An 18,765-nucleotide genomic window follows, 5' to 3' on the forward strand; every position below is an offset into this window, starting at 1 on the left:
TTTAGTCTGTTCCTCATCAGTTAGATTTATTTCTGTCACATTTATCAACTCCACAACAGCCCTTATGTAGCTAATTAGAGTATTTGCCTCTATGAGCTGTGTTGAATGTTTGAAGACTGTTTTAGAGAGCTGATGTAACAGAAAGGGATCTTGTGGTCTCATCGTTTACATATCATCTAATTTATTCCTAAAACAGTTAACCAAAAAGCACTACATAGCCACAATTAGTTTTCATCCTTCAGCATACTGCATGAAAGTGATTTACACATTGTGTGACAGGATTCTCTTCTTTTTCTTTTTAAAAACTTACTTCATTCAAAAAGTAGGATTCAAAAAGTAGGATTCGCACTCTAATGATTTATTCTTAAAAAGGATCATGTGTCTCTGGTTCACTCTGCTTATCATGAGATCTGATTGTATCTAAAAATCAAGTTCCTGTGTGTTTGTCAATCATTACTTTTTTATTTCATTTGGAAATCATCTCTTTGCAACTTTTACTCTTGTCCCTTGGTACAAGATGCATTGGTACAAGAGATGTTGGGGAAGGTGGTGCTTTATAATCTGTACGGCTTTGCATGGTTGTGGTGTTTGTCTCCATCTGTTGGACAGCAGAGAATAATGCAGGATAAACCATTGTGGTATGTGAAACGGAAAAAATCACAGAGGGTTAAATTTTGCTTAGTTCAATGCTACTGATCCAAAACTAGTCAGTTCCATTGTTAAGATTGCAACGACTTGAGTTTCGGATTTAATAAAAGTGTAAATGTCAACAACAACAACAATGATAATAATAATAATAATAATAATAACTTTATATAGCATCTTTTGTTTTTGAAGGACTCCTCAAACATAATAAGTTAAATACTAAGAGCCAGCAATTGAACAATGCAATTATAAAACCCAACCGATGGGTGCATCTTCAAAATGTGAAGTAAATATATGAGAGCCCAAAAGCAGCGCAGGAACCCAGTAACATAGTATGGGACCATAAAGATCAGCTGTATGAATAAATAAGTGAAATAAAGGATACAAAACTACAAAAATATGAGAGTAATTAAGTAAAAGAAGAGAAAAGTTCTGATAATAGTAAAAGCCAAAAATTAAATTTGTAATGTTTGTTTGTTAATATTTTGTTTGTAAGTCTTATATACGAAAAATAAACTCGTAATAATAATAATAATTTAAAAAAAAAACGAAAATAAAATAAGAACAAATACAGGTGAATAAAGGGGCGAAAAATAAATAAAAGCAGAAAAGGTCCAGCCAGCAAAAGACAAGACAGGACAAGAAGACGACATCGTGCAAAAGGTTTTGTTTGGTTAAACAATGTTTCACTGCTATGTCGAGAGACGAAAACAATATTTTAGCTTTTTGACCACCAGCGCCTGGAACACTTTGGGGCGATGTTTGAGTCTCAAGAGCAAGTCGGAACTGTCATTCGTAACATCTCGGGGAGGGATTTCCTCGTCGGACTCGGTTGCTGATTACATTTTTTTCTGAATAGAAACTACACTGGTGAGTGTTTTCTTCACTATATAAGGTCCCTGGCATTATTATACAAGCATACCACCACACGTATGTAAAGGTTAAGATTATATGTTCAGTGTGGTAAATCATGATTAAACCATAAAATGTTAACTGTGGAAAAAAATCATAATAAATAGGCCTGGGAAGCTAGCGTTAGCATGCTGAGCTAACATCATACAACAACATACGCTGACAGCAAACTAGCTCGGCGGCTAATAACAGCTGTGTATGAACTTCCGCATTGCAGACTAGCGTTAGCAGTCATGTTTTTGTTCTTCCTTTTATTAGTTCCTGTTTTCTGTTACGCAGCGCAGTCTTTGTCCTCAGACTTTGAGTCAACCTCCATGGGCGTTGCTTTTATGGAGTCTTGAGAATGCAATGCAAGCCAGAGTAAACATGTAATTAAGAGCCAAAGCTAGTGCTAAGCTAAGCAACACATTACGTCATTACACACTTGTAGGACAATGGCTTTCAATGCATAGGTGGCTCCGCTGGCCCAGGTATTTTATGATGCAGCAGCCATAACCAGGTTGAAAATAAAATGGTTGAATGGTTATATATCATAAATTCTACACTTGAAGCTGCAGCCCTTATATTTTGAAAACAGGGTAAAAATATCTTTAATACCACTGGCATTCACCTGGATGTGAAAGTATACCTACATGTAGCATGCTGCAGAAGTAGTAGTTAATACAGTTAATATTCATATGTTTTAGATTATGGTTTTCCATTGTTTTTTTTCACAGCATAAACTTAATTAAATTTTCAAGTACCACTTAAACTTGTTCAATATATTACAGAAAGCAAATATATTAGACGTGGTGCATGTCTTGAATGTTTAGTCCTGAGTTTAAAATGTGTATTTACATCAAATTCTTCTCCCTTTCATATTCTCGCTTTCTTTGTTAGCAGGTGGAGGGATGAGTCTCTCCCCTGTGATTGGCACTGAAGTGCCAGAAACGCCAAATGGAGATGTGACCCCTGTCTCTTCAGAGAATGGCCCTCATGTTCTGGTCTCGGGAAAATGTGGGGAAAGCAGAGTGCCTCTTTCTGGGGAGGAATCGGAGGACAGAGCCCTTAGACACACAGAGAACCATATAGAAAATAGAGTTTATGATGGCGACGGCCGCTTGAACACTGAAACACACAATAATGAGAGAACATCTAGTTTATCATCTTACACATCTCATGTGACAGAGCCCTCGGGGGATTCAGATTCAGGCTCCAAAGATACAGACGCTCCTGAGGCTTCGAACAGTGCTGAGCCTGCCAGCACACCACTGCTTTTGGACTTACAACAGCACGCACCCTCAAAAGACTCATCTTCACAAGGAAGCCCTGCCACCTGCGACAGACAGCAGACAGATGGAGAAAGTGTAGATGGAGGCGATGAAAGCCAAGATGAGGAGGAGGAGGAGGAGGATGGAGAGAAGGAGAAGCAGGACGAGGAGGATGATGAGAAGAATGAAAAAAGCTGGAAGAATCAGCATGCAGGAGGGAGAACGGATACAGAGGTAAATGCACTGTCAGATTATTCAGGTTTATTAGATTATGTGACCAGCAAAGTGGAGGGAATTATGGGAATGACAGTGCAGCCACAGAGGTAATGAGCACATTTGGAACGTCAGGATGTGCAGAGATATAACTTTTTACTGAGTCTCTAGCGTATTTGAATTAACTGCACCATAAAAGTGGATCATAACTTTTTTTTTAATGGTTAAATTTGAAGGTGAGACGAAAAGCTTTCAATCAAAAGTTAGGCACGGTTTATATTGAGCAAGAGATGTGTGTGGCTCCTGGCTCGTTAGCATGATTTAATGAGATATAATTTAACATATTCTTTCACCTTCCTCTATACTGTGTTCTTTGATCACCTTCTCCTCACTTTTCCAGTCTTCACGACACTACTCCTCCTCAGCCCCAGGTCCCAGCACCTCGTCCTCTTCTTCTCCACCTCCTCTTCTTCCCTCAGATGACGTCCCCTGTCCTCCTCATGTCATGGCCCAGGTCTGGGTACGCAACGTCCGGGGGATGCAGGACAGCAAGAGCCTGGATGAAATCAGCCAAGCGTGTGGAGGTTGATATTTTTGACCCCTTGTCAGTTTGTTTGAACTGTATCAAGACTGGCTGCCATGTGTTAAGAGCTCAATACATCGAACACCTTTGACTTGTCCTCCACAGGTGGTTCAGGGGCCCGGGGAGGGGGCAGAGGTGGTCAGTCAGAGGGTCGAAGGGCCACGATCTCCTCAGCTCTGGAGCTGGAGGGAACGGTCAGCCATGAGGGAGACCTGACTAACTTCATCACAAAGAACCTGGAGCAGAAAATCAAGATGAGCTCCAAGCCAAGTCTGGACTGCAGTGACTGTGAGTATGAAGCTCAAACAAAGGTTACCATTACCATCTTTACACATGTATACAGACTATATTTATATATATATATATATATATATATATATATATATATAAATATATATATATATATATATATATATATATATATATATATATATATATATATATATATATATATATATATATATATATATATATATATATATATAAATATATATATATATATATATATATATATATATATATATATATATATATATATATATATATATATATATATCTACATATATATATATATATATATATAGGATGTGCACATTGCATCCATGTCTGTTTTGTAACTTCAGTGTTTCCCCTGGGTTTGCAGTCTTGTAATCAGTCATGCACAAATGACATCCCACCAAAAAAAATTGATAAATAACTAGTGCTGTCAGGCGATTAAAAAAATTAATCTAATTAATTACAGGATTTGTAATTAATTAATCTAATTAATCACATTTTAATCTCATATATGCTTTAGGGCCCAAAATAAAGAATTTGAATTCCAGGACATTAAAATTACATTAAAAGACATTAAAAAAACATTTAAAATAAGGTGGGAATAAATACAACACATTTTTAGGTACCCTGAGGCATAAGGAACACATGAAAAAAGTTTTATGGTTTTATCTTTACAAAATCTACACAGTCCTGCACCTAAGGTAAGCTGATTTGATTTTTAGGACGGTTTTTGCTTCTGTTACATTTTTACTCAATGTGGACTCAATTTTCACTGCAATATGAACTTCTATACTTCTATGAGGTCAGGAGAACCAAGGCTAAAGGCTAAAAACTGTGAGGAACTATGTACAAAACACTTAATTCAAGTCTTGGATCAAAGAAAAGTGAAGTATTTTCAGTTTTACATGCTCTGAACACACAAACTGTTGCTCATTGGCGCAGAGCAGCCCCAAGCTGAAACATGACACCAGGAAGATGGAAGGAACTTTTTAAAGAATTCTTTAGATTTAAATGCAGGACAAATATCAATCATTCAGGGCTTGTACAATGCAGTAAAAAGTGTAGAATTATCTTTTTTTTTTTTAAGAATTGAGCAAACGGTTGATTTTCTGTAGATTTTCAAAAAGGACGTGTAAATAAACAAGATGTGGACGGCAGTTCCCCAAAAATCACTCTTGCTTCCCCCCGTTTAAAGCATGTTGCTGATGTCATGTGTGATACATTCAGGGACCGTCGGAAATTTGAAAATCTGACGAGAACACCACTTTTTCCAAGTAGGACAGTTTGTAAATGCCATCTTGAGAATAAGTGCGTCTTTGAACGCCCCGCAGGTTTGGGATCCAGATTAATTTTTATAACGCGTTAATTTGCGGTGTAATTAATTAATCTAAGTAACGCGTTAAAATGACAGCCCTATAAATAAAATAAGGCTATTTAGTCTTGTAGATTAAAAAACAAGGCATAGACCTGATTTATGAGAGAGGGAACTCTAAATCACTTCTGCTGTGATCTGGCGCTGTATGGACATAAAATTTACGTAGGGTGGGTGCCTGCATTGGGAAGGGGGGTCTATATAGAGGTAGAGGAAACACTGAACTTGTTTACATTTCACTATCAGGAAGCTTTGTTTGAAATCTCCTCTGCAGAGGGAGCTGTCAGAAATAGACTTTCTGCAAGTTTACAGCATTTTTATTGGCAGCTGGAGGTGCATTGCAGGGTGTCTGACTTACAGTCACAACCTCTGCCAGTCATCCTTGCAGGGGTGAACACATCCAGTCTGCCACTTTCATCTTTTATGCACAACTTTGGACATGTCTTATTATATAAAGTAATGTATCCACTACAATAAGCAAAGTAATTGCGATGTATGACAACTTGAATCATGCACTTTTCAGTGCTCACATTAGAAGAGTTTGAATGAGATTTGTTACTCTGCCTGGAAAACTGATACTTAATCTATTGATCTAAAATGGATTTATTTTTATATTTTGATCCTCATCCCTTTTGAAATGTCTACACTTCTTTCATGTTAACCTTTGCAAGTGTTAGCCTGAAGTTTGATGTACATAAATGATACTTTTTAAAAAACAGTCAGTGAAATTTTAAAGGTAGAATCTGCAGGATTTTTTACTTTTAATAATCCTGCTTAATCCTCTCCTACAGTCCTTTTTACATGTGTGTCAGCGTCTGTGTCTTAGTCAACCCCTCCTCTGCCTGTATGTTGTTATTTTGGTTGTGTCAGGATGTTTCTGAGCAAAGAGTAGGCACAGTTATTTCAGCCAATCACAGTGTGCTCCGTGCGCAAGTGACTTTGCATGTGAATAATAGGGAGTGATAGACGCTATCCTGAGTGGCTACAATAGTGGACGCAGCACAGAGAAAGAACAGCAGAACCTAAGTGAAACGAAACGTCAAACAGACAAAACGTTTTACTGAACAAGAGTGAAGCTTGCCTTGACTTTCACTCACTTTTTGGAGCCTGGAGAGCAGCACAGGATGAAGAGTGACGCAAGTTAGCTTTTTGCTACCCAGGTATACGTTAAAGCTTGTGCTAACATGCCAAGTCAGGTGCATGGCTCTCGGGTCTCCCCCACTTAAGAACATGATGCTACAGGTGGTTGCTGGGCTAGTGAGTGTGTTCATGTAGTCACAGTTGGAGGCAGTGTGTGTGTGCTGCCGCTGGCACTGAGCCAAGGAGGAGGAGCCCAGTTCGACTGTTGTGTTTACTAGCAAGTAACAAAAGTTCCTGCAGACCCTACCTTTAAAGGATAAGTTTGGTTTATACAGCTTTACATTGTTTATAGAATGAAGTAGAACAAAATACTCACCCAGAAGGTTTTCCTGATCCAAGCAGTGCTTCAGGAGATATTTAGATCCAAAATCGTGCAGCGGACGTCCGTATAATGGGATCCATCGGGGCATAGACAGCGCCGCTCCTAAAACTGCATTAATCGTCCAAAAACTCATGTTTTTCACCAATATTCCATCATGGTCCGCTCCGAGATAATCCTCTTCTGCAGTCTGCGTCACTCCAGACAGCGCTGTGTGGCTGTAATGACCTCTGAACTGACAAAGAATTTGTTTACCTTTGCCCCTCAAAGAAAGGAGGAAGTGGAGTCAGCTCTCCAGAGAGTACTGTGCATGCGCGGAGGGGCAAACGTAAACAAAGTCTTTGTCAGTTCAGAGGTCATTACAGCCACACAGCGCTGTCTGGAGTGACACAGACTGCAGCAGAGGACTAACTTGGAGCCGACCATGATGGAATATTGGTGGAAAACACGAGTTCTTGGACGATTAATGCAGTTTTAGGAGCGGCGCTGTCTATGCCCCGATATATTATGCAGATGTCCGCTGCACGATTTTGGATCTAAATATCTCCTGAAGCACTGCTTGGATCAGGAAAGCCTCCTGGGTGAGTATTTTGTTCTACTTCATTCTATAAACAATGTAAAAGCTGTATAAACCAAACTTATCCTTAAAGTATGTATGCACCTACATGATGCAAAGAAAAGCTGCTGCACTTAATGGCTTTTCTGATATTGTTAGATCTCAAAATGATTGTTTGTAACTTATTTACTGAAGAATACTAACAAGGTGGGATATTTTGACTGTTGTGTCTTGTTATATTCTTTATGAGTTGTCTCTTTTTCCTGTATGCTTCATGATTCCAAAAGACAAGTTGTTTCTTTTTCACCTCAAGGTCTTCGACAACCCCTTTTCCCTCATCGTCCCCACTTTACGAGTTCTCCTTAAGTATGATTATTTTATGAATGATTAAAATATAACCAAGAGTCACACTTTGCCCTTGCTCTCTCTGGCTTTGAGTCTTTCCTGGCTCATTAAATTAGCCTGAGACAGTTTCAACACAGCTGCAGGAACTCAACCTCCCAGAAACTGACACAGAGATGATTTTTTTTTAATGCGATGGATATACAGCCATTTCATAAATCAAATCATTTTTATAAACACAGAAGGTTGACCCTGTCTGTGAGCTGCCATCTGTCGTGTCAGATTTTCTAAGAGAGACAGAAGCTGCTGCCCTCCTCACAGAGAAAAAGCCCCTCTGGTATCCAGCGTCAGCTCTACTGGCCACTTCATTTAAACACAGGAACACAGTCAATATGCCCTGTGTGGCAGCCGCTGCCTCTACCTGCTGATTCAATTAGGATGGATGACTCAGACTTTGTTTAGACTGGAGGGATTTATAACTGAGGCCCTGCTGCAGCCTGACAGGAATCATTTTCAGGGATGGAAACCTGTTTTCTTCATTCGGTCCACTGGCTGCAGGCAATTTGTGCACCCCGAGATTAAATGATTGAAGGCACACATGTTCCTTTAGTGCAGTGCCATCATTAGTTTAAAGCAGTGCAGGCTGGTTTTTTTGTTGGAGCAGGTGTCCTTTCAAATGGAAATACTTTTCCAGTTGCTCTTGTGGTTAATTTTGTGTATTTTCTTTGAAGTCGATATTTTTGGCTTGTGCTCACACACGGCTTTTGCTTGTTGGTGTTTTAAAGAGCTGTGTGTGTGTGTGGTCTGTGTGAAATATGCATGTGTTTGTGGTGAGACAGTGTGACAATTGTTTGTCAGAAACTCACTCTTAGACATTCACTTTATCGTTTGCTGTTAACTCAGCTCGAATGGAAACATTTGGACTCCACAAGTAAAAGATACACCACATCATTTTGTATTCGAAGCCTGTGATTGTTGGTCTGATTTGATTCTTAAAAACAGGAAGCCTGTAGAAGCTGGTTTTTCCCTTTTCACTGAATATACATTTTGTAAACCAAGCAATAAGAAAATCCATGTTGAGTAAGCGTTGGCAGCAGGCTGTTATTGTTTACCATCCCCATCGTCTTCATCTCACCAGCCGACTGCTCAGGTCCCATCTACCGGAGCCGGGGACTGACACGGAGACCAGCAGATATCCCTCCCATTGATCCTGCCGTCTTATTGGATCTTCAGAAGCATGCACAGGAAGTGGCTCAGAGCGTGGAGATGATGATGCGAAGCCTTAATGGAACCATCCAGAATGTGAGTTTCAAACTAGATTATAGAGTGAATTCTGCTTTTTTGCTTTGTTCCTTCTTTTTCTGTCTTAATTACTGATTAATCTCTGTCTTTTCTTCTAGATGACAGCTCTCAGTGTGGGCTACATTCAGACCTACAGAGACTCTGTTGACAGCCTGGGGGAGTCTGTGGACATGAGTATAAAGGTGACTTAAAGGTGTATGTGTGTCTTTGTGAATGAATTAGATTCAGCAAACATTTTTTAAGTGACTGTTTGTACTCTATTCAAATCATATCATAAATTTCAAATAGTGCTTGTTTTAGCTTTATACTGTCCCCCTGATGCCCCTGTGGTAGCTTTGCATGATTTATAGCCCTAAGCCCAAATTCCTTTTTTTCACACACTGGTGTTTCAGAAAACCCTTGAAGCTAAAATTCCCCCGTCACAGGTGCAGCCATTGGCAGCAGTAGTGCAGCCAGAGTCTGCGCAGTAGGGACTGTGAGGGATTCTGGGAGAATCTGAGTGGAGCTGGGAGACAAAAATAATATATTTTTTTTTCTATCGAGAGTCTTCTTGACTCTACCTTCTGACATATTTTACAATCCCTGAAAAATACACAAGAACGACAGCTGTCAGTCATCATTAAATGTGACGTAAAACCTCATTTTTGATCTTGTATAACTAATGAAAACAAAATTTTTCAGAAAAAGAGGACTTGAATACATGGCAGCCCAATGATATCTTCAAATCACCACAACAATCAGACATGAGAAACATTTCTACGAGGTATAATAATTTTTCAAAGTTTGACCAAAGCTCATCTGGAATAACTGGAGAGACAGATTTTTTGACTTGTACTGCAGCCAGTCACAAATGGGAGCTGTTTTTGTGGTGACCTCACTCCGAGCCGAGCAAGCTGACGTCCATTTTTTTTTTTTTTACAGTCTATGGTCAGCCCAAGAATGTTTTGTTTAAGCTGCTGTCTCTTCCCACTTCACAAACCCTCTCCCCTCTGATTGGCCAAACCACTGGACGCCTCGATGTTTGAGGCCTGCCCCTCCAACGTGTCATGGGTTGTTATTTTAGTCTTTAGTCTTTAGTCCAATCTCATGCTGAACAATTTACAGACAGATTCAGGGATTTTTACAACATGTGAAAATGTAGCAGCTTAAAATTTTCATGTGTAGTATTGACATCTGGCATTGTTACTTTGAACCTACGTTAAGAACATGGGAGAGCTTGATACCCCCTCTTGAAGTAGATTTTTGATTTTTTGAGCTTTGAATCTTCATTGTCATGTAAAGCTTGCAGGAAATGTAGTGAGACCACTATAGCCAGGTTTCTACCAAGTGGTTCAGTTGGGTTTGTCTCGGTACAGCACACATTTTGTGGCGTTTCCTTTGACTAAAACAGGGACAGGCCCCCAAATTACCGACTTGTACCGTCACACTTTTTGGTACTCTTGTGTTGGAGTGCCAGAGAAACGAATCCTGCCCCAGAGGGTGGAGCTAGAAACACTGCAGTCTGCTGATTGGTCAAAAGAATCAACACTTCCTGTGTGACAGCTGTAATAAGAGGTGCAGTCACACTGGCGATTCGAAACGTGCTGTACTCAAGCATGATTGCCACTCGCAGTGCCTTGCCCTCGCTTAGAGTACAGCCAGCGGTCACACTAGTCCAATAAATAACCAGACTTAAGGTACACACATGGCCCCCTTACATCATCATGAAGCATCTGCTTACACTAAGCTTGGTTGGACACAGCCCTTTAAAGGGGACATATCATGCTGATCCCTGATTTAATACTTACATATAATATAAACAATTTGAAAACAAGACCTTTCACCCCCTGAATTTTCAAAAAACGAGATATTGTATTTTTTCTGATATCCTAGAACGAGATTTGATGCCTCTGAAAATAGGTCATTACCAGTTGGCCGCGAGATTTCGACCTTCATGACGACACAAAGATCCTTTCTTTTTATTGGAGTAATCTGATAAAGCAGCTCCTCCTCTGTGATGTCAGTTAGTCACACAACCGCCCAATACACCCACCAAGAGCCGACTGACTGAGTGCTGGATGCAGGGACTCTGCTCTGCTGAGCAGCTCAGCTTTACATGGTGAATTAGAAGTTAAAACACTGTAGTTTTAGCAGACGTTTTAATACTTGTGAGACTGTGATATTTGCATGCTTGTTCTGCCATGCACTGTGAACCTGGACCACAATAATGCTGCGGTAATAACATAGTGAGGAACTGACGGTAGAGGCGATCTTTAGACTACACTTTCAGCATGATGGATAAAACAGACAGAGAAAAGTGAAGGAGCAGGATGGAGCCCTGTTAGAGAAATAGTTTATTGGTGAAGTCTGCCTATATTTCCACGTATAAACTATACATGTTACAGTACCGCTTTGACTCACCACACTGAAGCGTCCTGAGATGATCTGTGTCCAGGTGGAGTTTCTTCCTCCTGAGCTGCAGAACCGTCTGGGTCTGACTCGGGGTCCAATACAAAAGGACGTATCCTACACTCTGCCATTTTATTAGTGCTATCAATGCCTTACAGTGAAGTTTTGGCAAACAGCAAACTCGCTCGGTCTGCTCCATTCAATGTGGCGATTTTGTAAATACTGCCATGCTGCAAAAACCGCCCCCTGTCTCTACCCCCTCCGCCCCTCTGATAGAAATGACCAATCAGAGCACAAAGGGCTGTGATGTTGCGAGGTTACTGGAAGTCATTCTGGAAACGAAGCGTTTCAACGAGATCTTCAGAATGGCCTAAACTGAGGATATTGAGAACGCTATTGTGGGGCAATGACGGAACTAAATGACTTGTACTGAGGGCAGAAATGCTTTACAGACATCCTAGTCTGGCATAGTGAAAACGAGAAACAAGCATGATATGTTCCTTGTAACATCCCACTGCTGTTTAAAATGAATGTGGAGAGGAGCGGTGGCAGCAATCATACGTCATGTATCATACCTCATTTGGACTGGACTGGGTTGAAGCGTGCTTCAGCACGGTACGGTTTGCAAGTGCGACAGCGCCCAAAATACAATACAGAACCCTACCATGTTTAGAACGGGGCACACAGGGTTGTGCTGGTAGCCATCATGATACTGACATGGCTATCAGCATCCAATTCAAAAGCCAACTGCTAAGAGGGTACACAGTTGGCTGGATCAGGCTTTACTAATGTGACCCAAACCAAACTGTACTGATCCATACTGGACCACTTGGTGAAAACAGAGCTTGAATGTGGCCTGGACTCAAAACCCATCCTATGACCTGTGTGACGAAGACTGTAGCCTGTGTTGCAGCTGGGCTGAGCCGATGTCCCTGTATTTATGAAATGAAGCTGCTACTCTGGAGCAATGTGGTATTAACAAACCAGGAAGAGGCCACTCTGGATTTAAACTTTGGGATTTGGAGAGCGTTACAGCATGTTGCGTCAGAGCAACAGTAGACAATTTAAGTCCCCCATGTTACTGTCATTTTCATCCACCTTAGGTTGAGCTGGTGTCTTAATATGACAAATGTCTTTTTCATCCTTTCTATTGGTTCCCTCTTTAGGGTATGTACACTCTGATGGCTCGCTGCGAGGAGCTGGATCGGTCCATGCAGCCCATACACACACTGGCTGCACAGATCCGTGACATCAAACGCACCCTGGACGCTTTGGAGGCAATCTGCAAATAACCCCACCGCTCCGGTACAAGTAACACATCCCAGCTGCAAAGACCCAACATCAAGCACACCCTGAGCAAAGCTGTTTGCAAGTAAATCACCCTCCTGCAGGGAGCACACACACTCTGCGATGAAGATCCAGTGCCCCTCTGGACCCCTGGAACCATTGCTACTAGGCATGTTGGATGATCGCGCTCTTTGTCTCTCTGCTTGTTCATCGTTTGAAGATGACCTCGTTTGTGTCGTGGGACTTCAGTCGAGTTGGGCCTGATTTGCTCTCGGGGCTGAGCTTTCTCTTTGTAGTTTTTGTTTTTTTTATAAAACAACCTCACTTCCTCTAATGAATTCATCATGAAACTCACAAAATAACCTGCTTTGGAGAGACTTTGTGGAGTGCCCTAAACACACACACACACACACACACACACACACACACACACACACACACACACACAAACTTATACATGCAAACAAATCCATGACGGTGCATGGGTAGATACCTTTGCTCCCAACTCACAGTCCAAGGTGAAGTCGTGTGTTTCTATCCGTCCAGCCCGCTCGGTTCAGATTGCACTAACGTTTCCTCCCCACATGGGGGCGATGTCTTTCTCTTTGTCTGGCTGATGGAGAGGCCAGTATGAAGTGCTCAAAAGACAGAGACTTTTGCACAAGAACAGAAAGTCTATTTTTTAATCTTATGCAACAAAGATCAGATTTCTTCACTGCAGGATAACAGAGGGGAGGGGTCTGTCTGTCTGTCTGTCTGCTTGTGTGTTTGTGTGTGGACCTGTCTGTCTTTTTCTTGTGTTTATTTATTCATTTTCTCAGCATGCTCATGTTTTCAAATATACTGCTACTTGGGACACAGGGGACTTACCACTTTAGTTAGACTCTTTCCTCTGGCAGCCTCTGAACAGCTTCACTGGAGCATTTGGCGTCAGAGCTCGAGCGCAGTCCGAAGGTACTCGGAAGGTTCAGAAAGTGACTCACGTTTTCTACTCAGATTCTCGAAAACTGTTCAAGTGAATGCATGTCTGCTTCTCTAGATGTCCTCTTCAGTCCAGGCTGAAACGTCACTTCCTCAGCTGTCACAGAACAGTCCAAAATGTTTATAAGAGTATGACTGGAAAACTGTGTGATGTAGCTTTATAATGGGTCTTTGAATATGAAAGCTTAGTGAAACGAGGGTTTGACTTTTCAACGTCTCCATGTGCAAAAATCAGATTTGAATTATTTAACTGACGTGAGGATTTTCCTTGAAATCTGATGAACTCTTAAAGTAGCTCAAGAAGAGCGTCAGATTGAATCATACTTCAGCTTTAATTCAGCCAACTTAAGGTAAAACTTAGTATTTATTATAAAGTCTGTTTCAAAATGCTCTGAATACATGAAATTCACCTCACCCAGTGACTGTTTGCAGCTCATCTCTCATTTTACTCAAATATACATGACAGTTTTCTCCATAAACACAACTCCACATGCATTCTGCTTCAGCTGCATTCAAATTTAAAACATGGAAATAACAATCCTGCAAATTTGATTCGAATCAGTCAAGCTCTGTCTCTGGTTGTATCGCTCTGTTGCAGAGGAGCGACACAGTTAAACTGTCCTTGCTTGTTTTCTTCAACGCTGAGATTTGGAAGCTTTCTCTCACCAAAGAAAAACTTAATCTGGGAAATACCGCTCGTGGATTTTCCTATGCAGCCTTTAGATATGAACAAATTTGACACACGCTGCATTTGATTGAGTAAAACGTCTGCAGCAGCATCACTTTTCTTCTCTGGACCAACCTAAAGCAGTTTGCTCTCATGAAACATCGTACCTGAGGAAGAGACTGTGCTACTTCTGTCATTTGTATTCCAACGTCACATGTACTATTGCTCATCTGTATGTGCACATGTTACTGATAGACTCGAGAGGTGTTGATGTTGTGATCACTTACTCAAGCAATCGAGACTCTTCCAACGCTTGAATCAACAGTTTCAAACCAACTCCTGATGTTAAACTCACACAATCTTATCAGAGCAATAAAGCAGGCAAATAGAAACCACGTCTTAATATCAGCTGCACTTCTTGCATTGTGTGAAATGTCCTCTTCATGCTCCTGTTACTGTGTTTTCACCTCTTCTTTAAAAAGAGCTCTTTACCTCCTGCTACTTTCCACACTCTTGTCTGCGAAAGCTGGTGAGGAAAATATTCAAACAAGAAGAGGAGCATCATTAAAAAGCTTACACTAGAGGATATAATGATCTGAAAGCCCTTAATGTTACTGAAATTACTCAAACACGTCCGTGGTTGTACAATAAGAATATCCAGAGTGAATGTTTGGGAGTCTCAGTAGATTTTATGAGGTGAAGAAGTATCTTCAGGTAGAGGTTGGGAGAAAATGTCATTTGGTTGTTCATAATATATATAAATATATAAATGTGTAATTAAACTCAGTTGTAAAATCGGATACACCTGTGTACATATGATCTCTTTCTGTAACTAAAAATGATTTAGATACCCTTTGTCTTGAGTGTATATTTTAATGAAAATAACAAATAAATTTACATGAGCTGCGAAAACATAAATGTCAGTGTTTTCTTACTCAGGGTAAACGCTTTGATGGAGCTGTTTTAAAGGTCCCATATTATGCAAAAATCACTTTATTAAGTCTTTTAGTGAAATTTGTGGGTCTTTGGCTTTCCTCCCAGCCCACAAAATGTGATATTTCATGACCAAACCTGCACTTAGTAGTGCTTGTGAATGTAAAATCCTGACCTAAAACGAGCTGTTTGGAATTTCTGGGGTTTGCTGACATCAGCGAGTCCCTTTTTTGACCAATCAGGAGCAGGTCAGACCTGATTGGTCCACCAGAGCCGAAACCCCCTAACCCCCTCCCCGCCCACTCCTCTCCCCATATCTGGAGAGAAATCTCTTTAACAGCGGGGAGAGGAGTGTGGCTGTTTTTGGCTGTAAACAACCACATAGTTCCACGCACAAGCTTCCTATCTCAGAAGAAGACAAGACTAAGTGGCTAGAGTTCATTTATTAAGGAAATGTGCCAGCTACACTCAGTAAAACTGTGCATGTGTGTGCTAGTCACTTCACAGCCGACTGCTTTTCCAACTTTGGACAGTACAACAGAGCAACCTGGGACCCTGGAAATGTGAGTATTTTAAATGCTGTGTGCTGTAGAGCAGATGTAAGAGCTTTTCCTCAGTGCCCCCCTGTCTCTGTGTTAGCTTCAGGATGCTAACTTTAGCTGCAGTTAGCCTGTTGTTTTAGCCTGTAATGTTACGGTAAACGAGCTTGGCTGTTTTCTAAACATTGTGCACTCGGAGCTCGTGGCGCCGCTCTCAGTGACGCTGAAGAGCTGGGCGGTATCAGCAGTGGCTCATTTACATATGAAGGTCACGCCCACTAAATCAGAGCGTTCTGAACAGAGGGGCTATGAGAGCCTGGAAACAATGCTGCTGTGCTTGATTTATTGGCTTTTTGGACCAAAACATGTTACTACCATTTCATGAAGACATCAATGATCCATATTAAACTGCAGAAAAGGAGCATGATATGGGACCTTTAATAAAAACAAGACTTACCTACAAGAGGCTAAACATGCCAGTTGTCAGTTAATCAATCATACATATGCTTGTGTTTTATTTACTCCATTTATTGTTTGAACCAGCACTTACTTGTTTTGTTTCATTTTGTTTTGTTTTGTTTTGTTCAAGAGATCTCAACTTGTTAGTCTCCTTTCAAGATAACAAAACTCGTTTTCCTAGCTAAACTGGTGAATAGTTCTTGTTCTGTCAGGAAAACAAAGCTATTTTATATGTGACACCAAGATACTGAGCCTATGGCTGTTTTCCAAACCACCTACTACACTAGTAGTGCCTACTATTTTGTCTGAAATTCAGTATGTAGTAAGCATTATGTGAAAACCATAGACTGAATAAAACATGGACGTAGTCTCCCTGACGTCGCCTGCCTGTTTCTGAAATGGTAGATGAAGCACATTTGCTATCACGGCCATATTGGTAGTGGCAAAGGTTTTGCATACAGCTATAGGGCGCCTGTCGGTCACGTGACCCTCAGCTGAGCCTCTTATTTGGGGAGCTTGCGATCCTCTGAACAGCCAAGTTAAAAAAAAATTCACCCCCTGTACAGTGTGTGCTGATAGTAAAATTTGAGACTCAGACAGGAGACGTTTTTTGAACCAGGCTGTAAATATGTTAATCCTGCTTTGAAAACGGCTTTTTTTTGGCTTGGTGTGTCCGTGACTTCCGGTACTTCCAGAGCCAGCCTGAAGCGAACATTGGAGAAACAGCAGATTTTAGCACTTCCGCATTGTCTTATATTCCCAGACCGGAGGTTGCCGCTTGGTGAAAACATGCAAAATCCTACTGTTTCCCACAATGCACGGTGCTAACGCTGTTTGTTCCACCATCTACTGGAATGAGTGGACGTTATAATTACAACACAACAACACTAACATTTGACTGTCTGTGAGATAGAAGTGAAGTGATGAAAAAGAAACACACATAAATCGTGTTATTTCCAGTTATAAAAGAGCCCATAAAAACCAGAAATTCTCTTTTTAAACCATACAAGGATTTTATAGAACGTTTTTTTCCATCAGATGTAAAAATAAAAACCCCTTTCAGATTTGTTTTTTAGTAAACAATATAATTTTCGGGGCAGGGTTAAAAATCAAATATGATGATTCAGCTGTGATATGATTAACAAAAAAACTTAAATGCCCATCACCTGTAGCTTCCCTTTGTGAAACTGAAAACATGAGTAGTATACTACAAAACAGACCCAACAGAACAGTCATACTACATACTACATGCAGAAGCAGTAGGCAGTCTGCAGTGCCTACTACATACTACATTTACATGTAGTATGTTTGAGGAGGTTTGGAAAACAGCCTATGAGTTGACATGATGCTGTTCCCCACACTGATGTGGTAAGTTGAGCCTTTTTGTGTTTCATGTTTCTGCAGCTCTGGGATGAAATCATTTGTTGCTAAGTCCTGATCTTGAAAAACTAAAAAATGACCGTGATAGAGATGAAGTGATGTTGAGCTAAAAAAGAAAAAGGACTATCATTGACAAACAAATTCTGACCGATTTTTTTTTTTTTTGTAAACAAAAAACATTTCTGAAATATTAACAGCTGACCAACAGAATTTCAAATCTGTTGTATGTCCATCTTGCATCTTATCTGACTGTCAAATGTGCTGCTGGAACTGGTTTAGTCAGCCAAAGAGCAAAATGTTTATTTTATTGATCGTCTACAGTAGTGATTCCCAACCTGTGGGCTGCAAAGATATTGCAATTGGGCTGCCAAATAATTTTCATAGTCTGATTTTTGTGTGTGAGTGGGTGTAATTATATAGGATTAAAAATATACTGATCAGTGTATTAAATGGCAAAAACATGGATATTAAAATGTTTAAATAATCTTTTCATTATTTTGTTTTATTTTTCCTTAGATAGTTCAACATGTGACGAGCAACTGAGTAACAGGAACTTTTTTTGTTATTGGCTGGACTACTTTGCAGTGGGATCACATTATCAAGATATTCAGCTCAGTCCTTTGTGTTCAGTCTTGTTGTGGTGAACCTCCAGTTGTTTGGTAGAACCCAAAAGCAGGCAGATGCAGGAAGCAGTTAAAGGCATTTTATTAACACTCGTAATGTTGTGCAAATCCAAAATCCAAAGGGTGAAAGGGATCCAGGCAGGAAGGCAAGAGCAGGTAAGTATTCAGTGAGAGGGGGCACTGTGGAGGAGGCTGGGCTGAGGTGCAGGAGGCTTGAGGAGGCACTGAAGGAAGAAGAGAGGACAAAGAGGGTAAGTCTTTAGCAGAAGGCAACAAAAAGTAAATCTCAACTTTCAAAATGCTCAGAATGCTAAAGATACAGCCAAAATACCCACAGCAGCAGGAATTCTCTGGCATCTGAGCCCTGCAGCAGCAGAGCTTGAAAGCAGCCTCCTGATCAGCCCAACGAGTGCCAGGTGTGCAGGTGAAGCAGTGGCTGGAGAGTGAGAATGAGTGGGCACCGCCCACAACACTGCAGAGGAGAGCAGGGAGACTCCACAGACAGGCCTAATCACTGCAAATCTTCCATGATGAAAAGTGCTCTAAGAACATTTATATGCCTTCTGTATTTATGGGGTTGGAGGTGGGTCTGCAGTGG

At 40.7% G+C, this 18,765-nt stretch overlaps 1 protein-coding gene and 1 long non-coding RNA gene across 2 annotated transcripts; one reads left to right on the top strand and one right to left on the bottom strand.

The window, feature by feature from the left end:
- The first annotated feature begins 1,442 nt into the window (after positions 1–1,442).
- On the top strand, positions 1,443–15,135 carry borcs6 (BLOC-1 related complex subunit 6). Its single transcript, XM_074682352.1, has 7 exons — positions 1,443–1,515; positions 2,437–3,041; positions 3,421–3,604; positions 3,709–3,891; positions 8,747–8,910; positions 9,009–9,092; positions 12,465–15,135. Exons 2-7 carry the CDS (start codon positions 2,448–2,450, stop codon positions 12,588–12,590), a joined length of 1,335 nt encoding a protein of 444 aa, XP_074538453.1. The 5' UTR covers positions 1,443–1,515; positions 2,437–2,447; the 3' UTR covers positions 12,591–15,135.
- Positions 15,136–17,993: 2,858 nt separating this feature from the next.
- On the bottom strand, positions 17,994–18,688 carry LOC141799861 (uncharacterized). Its single transcript, XR_012599267.1, has 2 exons — positions 18,503–18,688; positions 17,994–18,391 (listed from the first exon to the last, which is right to left on the bottom strand). It is a non-coding gene; the product is annotated as an uncharacterized LOC141799861 (long non-coding RNA).
- Between the last annotated feature and the right edge of the window lie 77 nt (positions 18,689–18,765).

Source organism: Halichoeres trimaculatus, unplaced genomic scaffold (assembly GCF_033239565.1).
Source record: "Halichoeres trimaculatus isolate MK-OKI-2021-1 unplaced genomic scaffold, fHalTri1.1 fHalTri1_scaffold_11, whole genome shotgun sequence".
In the NCBI taxonomy this organism is placed as follows: domain Eukaryota; kingdom Metazoa; phylum Chordata; class Actinopteri; order Labriformes; family Labridae; genus Halichoeres; species Halichoeres trimaculatus.

Bases quoted from the DNA above. Each gene is read 5' to 3' on its own strand.
- borcs6 (XM_074682352.1), top strand. From the start codon at position 2,448: ATGAGTCTCTCCCCTGTGATTGGCACTGAAGTGCCAGAAACGCCAAAT. The intron at 3,042-3,420 runs GTAAATGCACTG...TCACTTTTCCAG, and splicing joins GAGGGAGAACGGATACAGAG to TCTTCACGACACTACTCCTC. The intron at 9,093-12,464 runs GTGACTTAAAGG...TTCCCTCTTTAG, and splicing joins CTGTGGACATGAGTATAAAG to GGTATGTACACTCTGATGGC.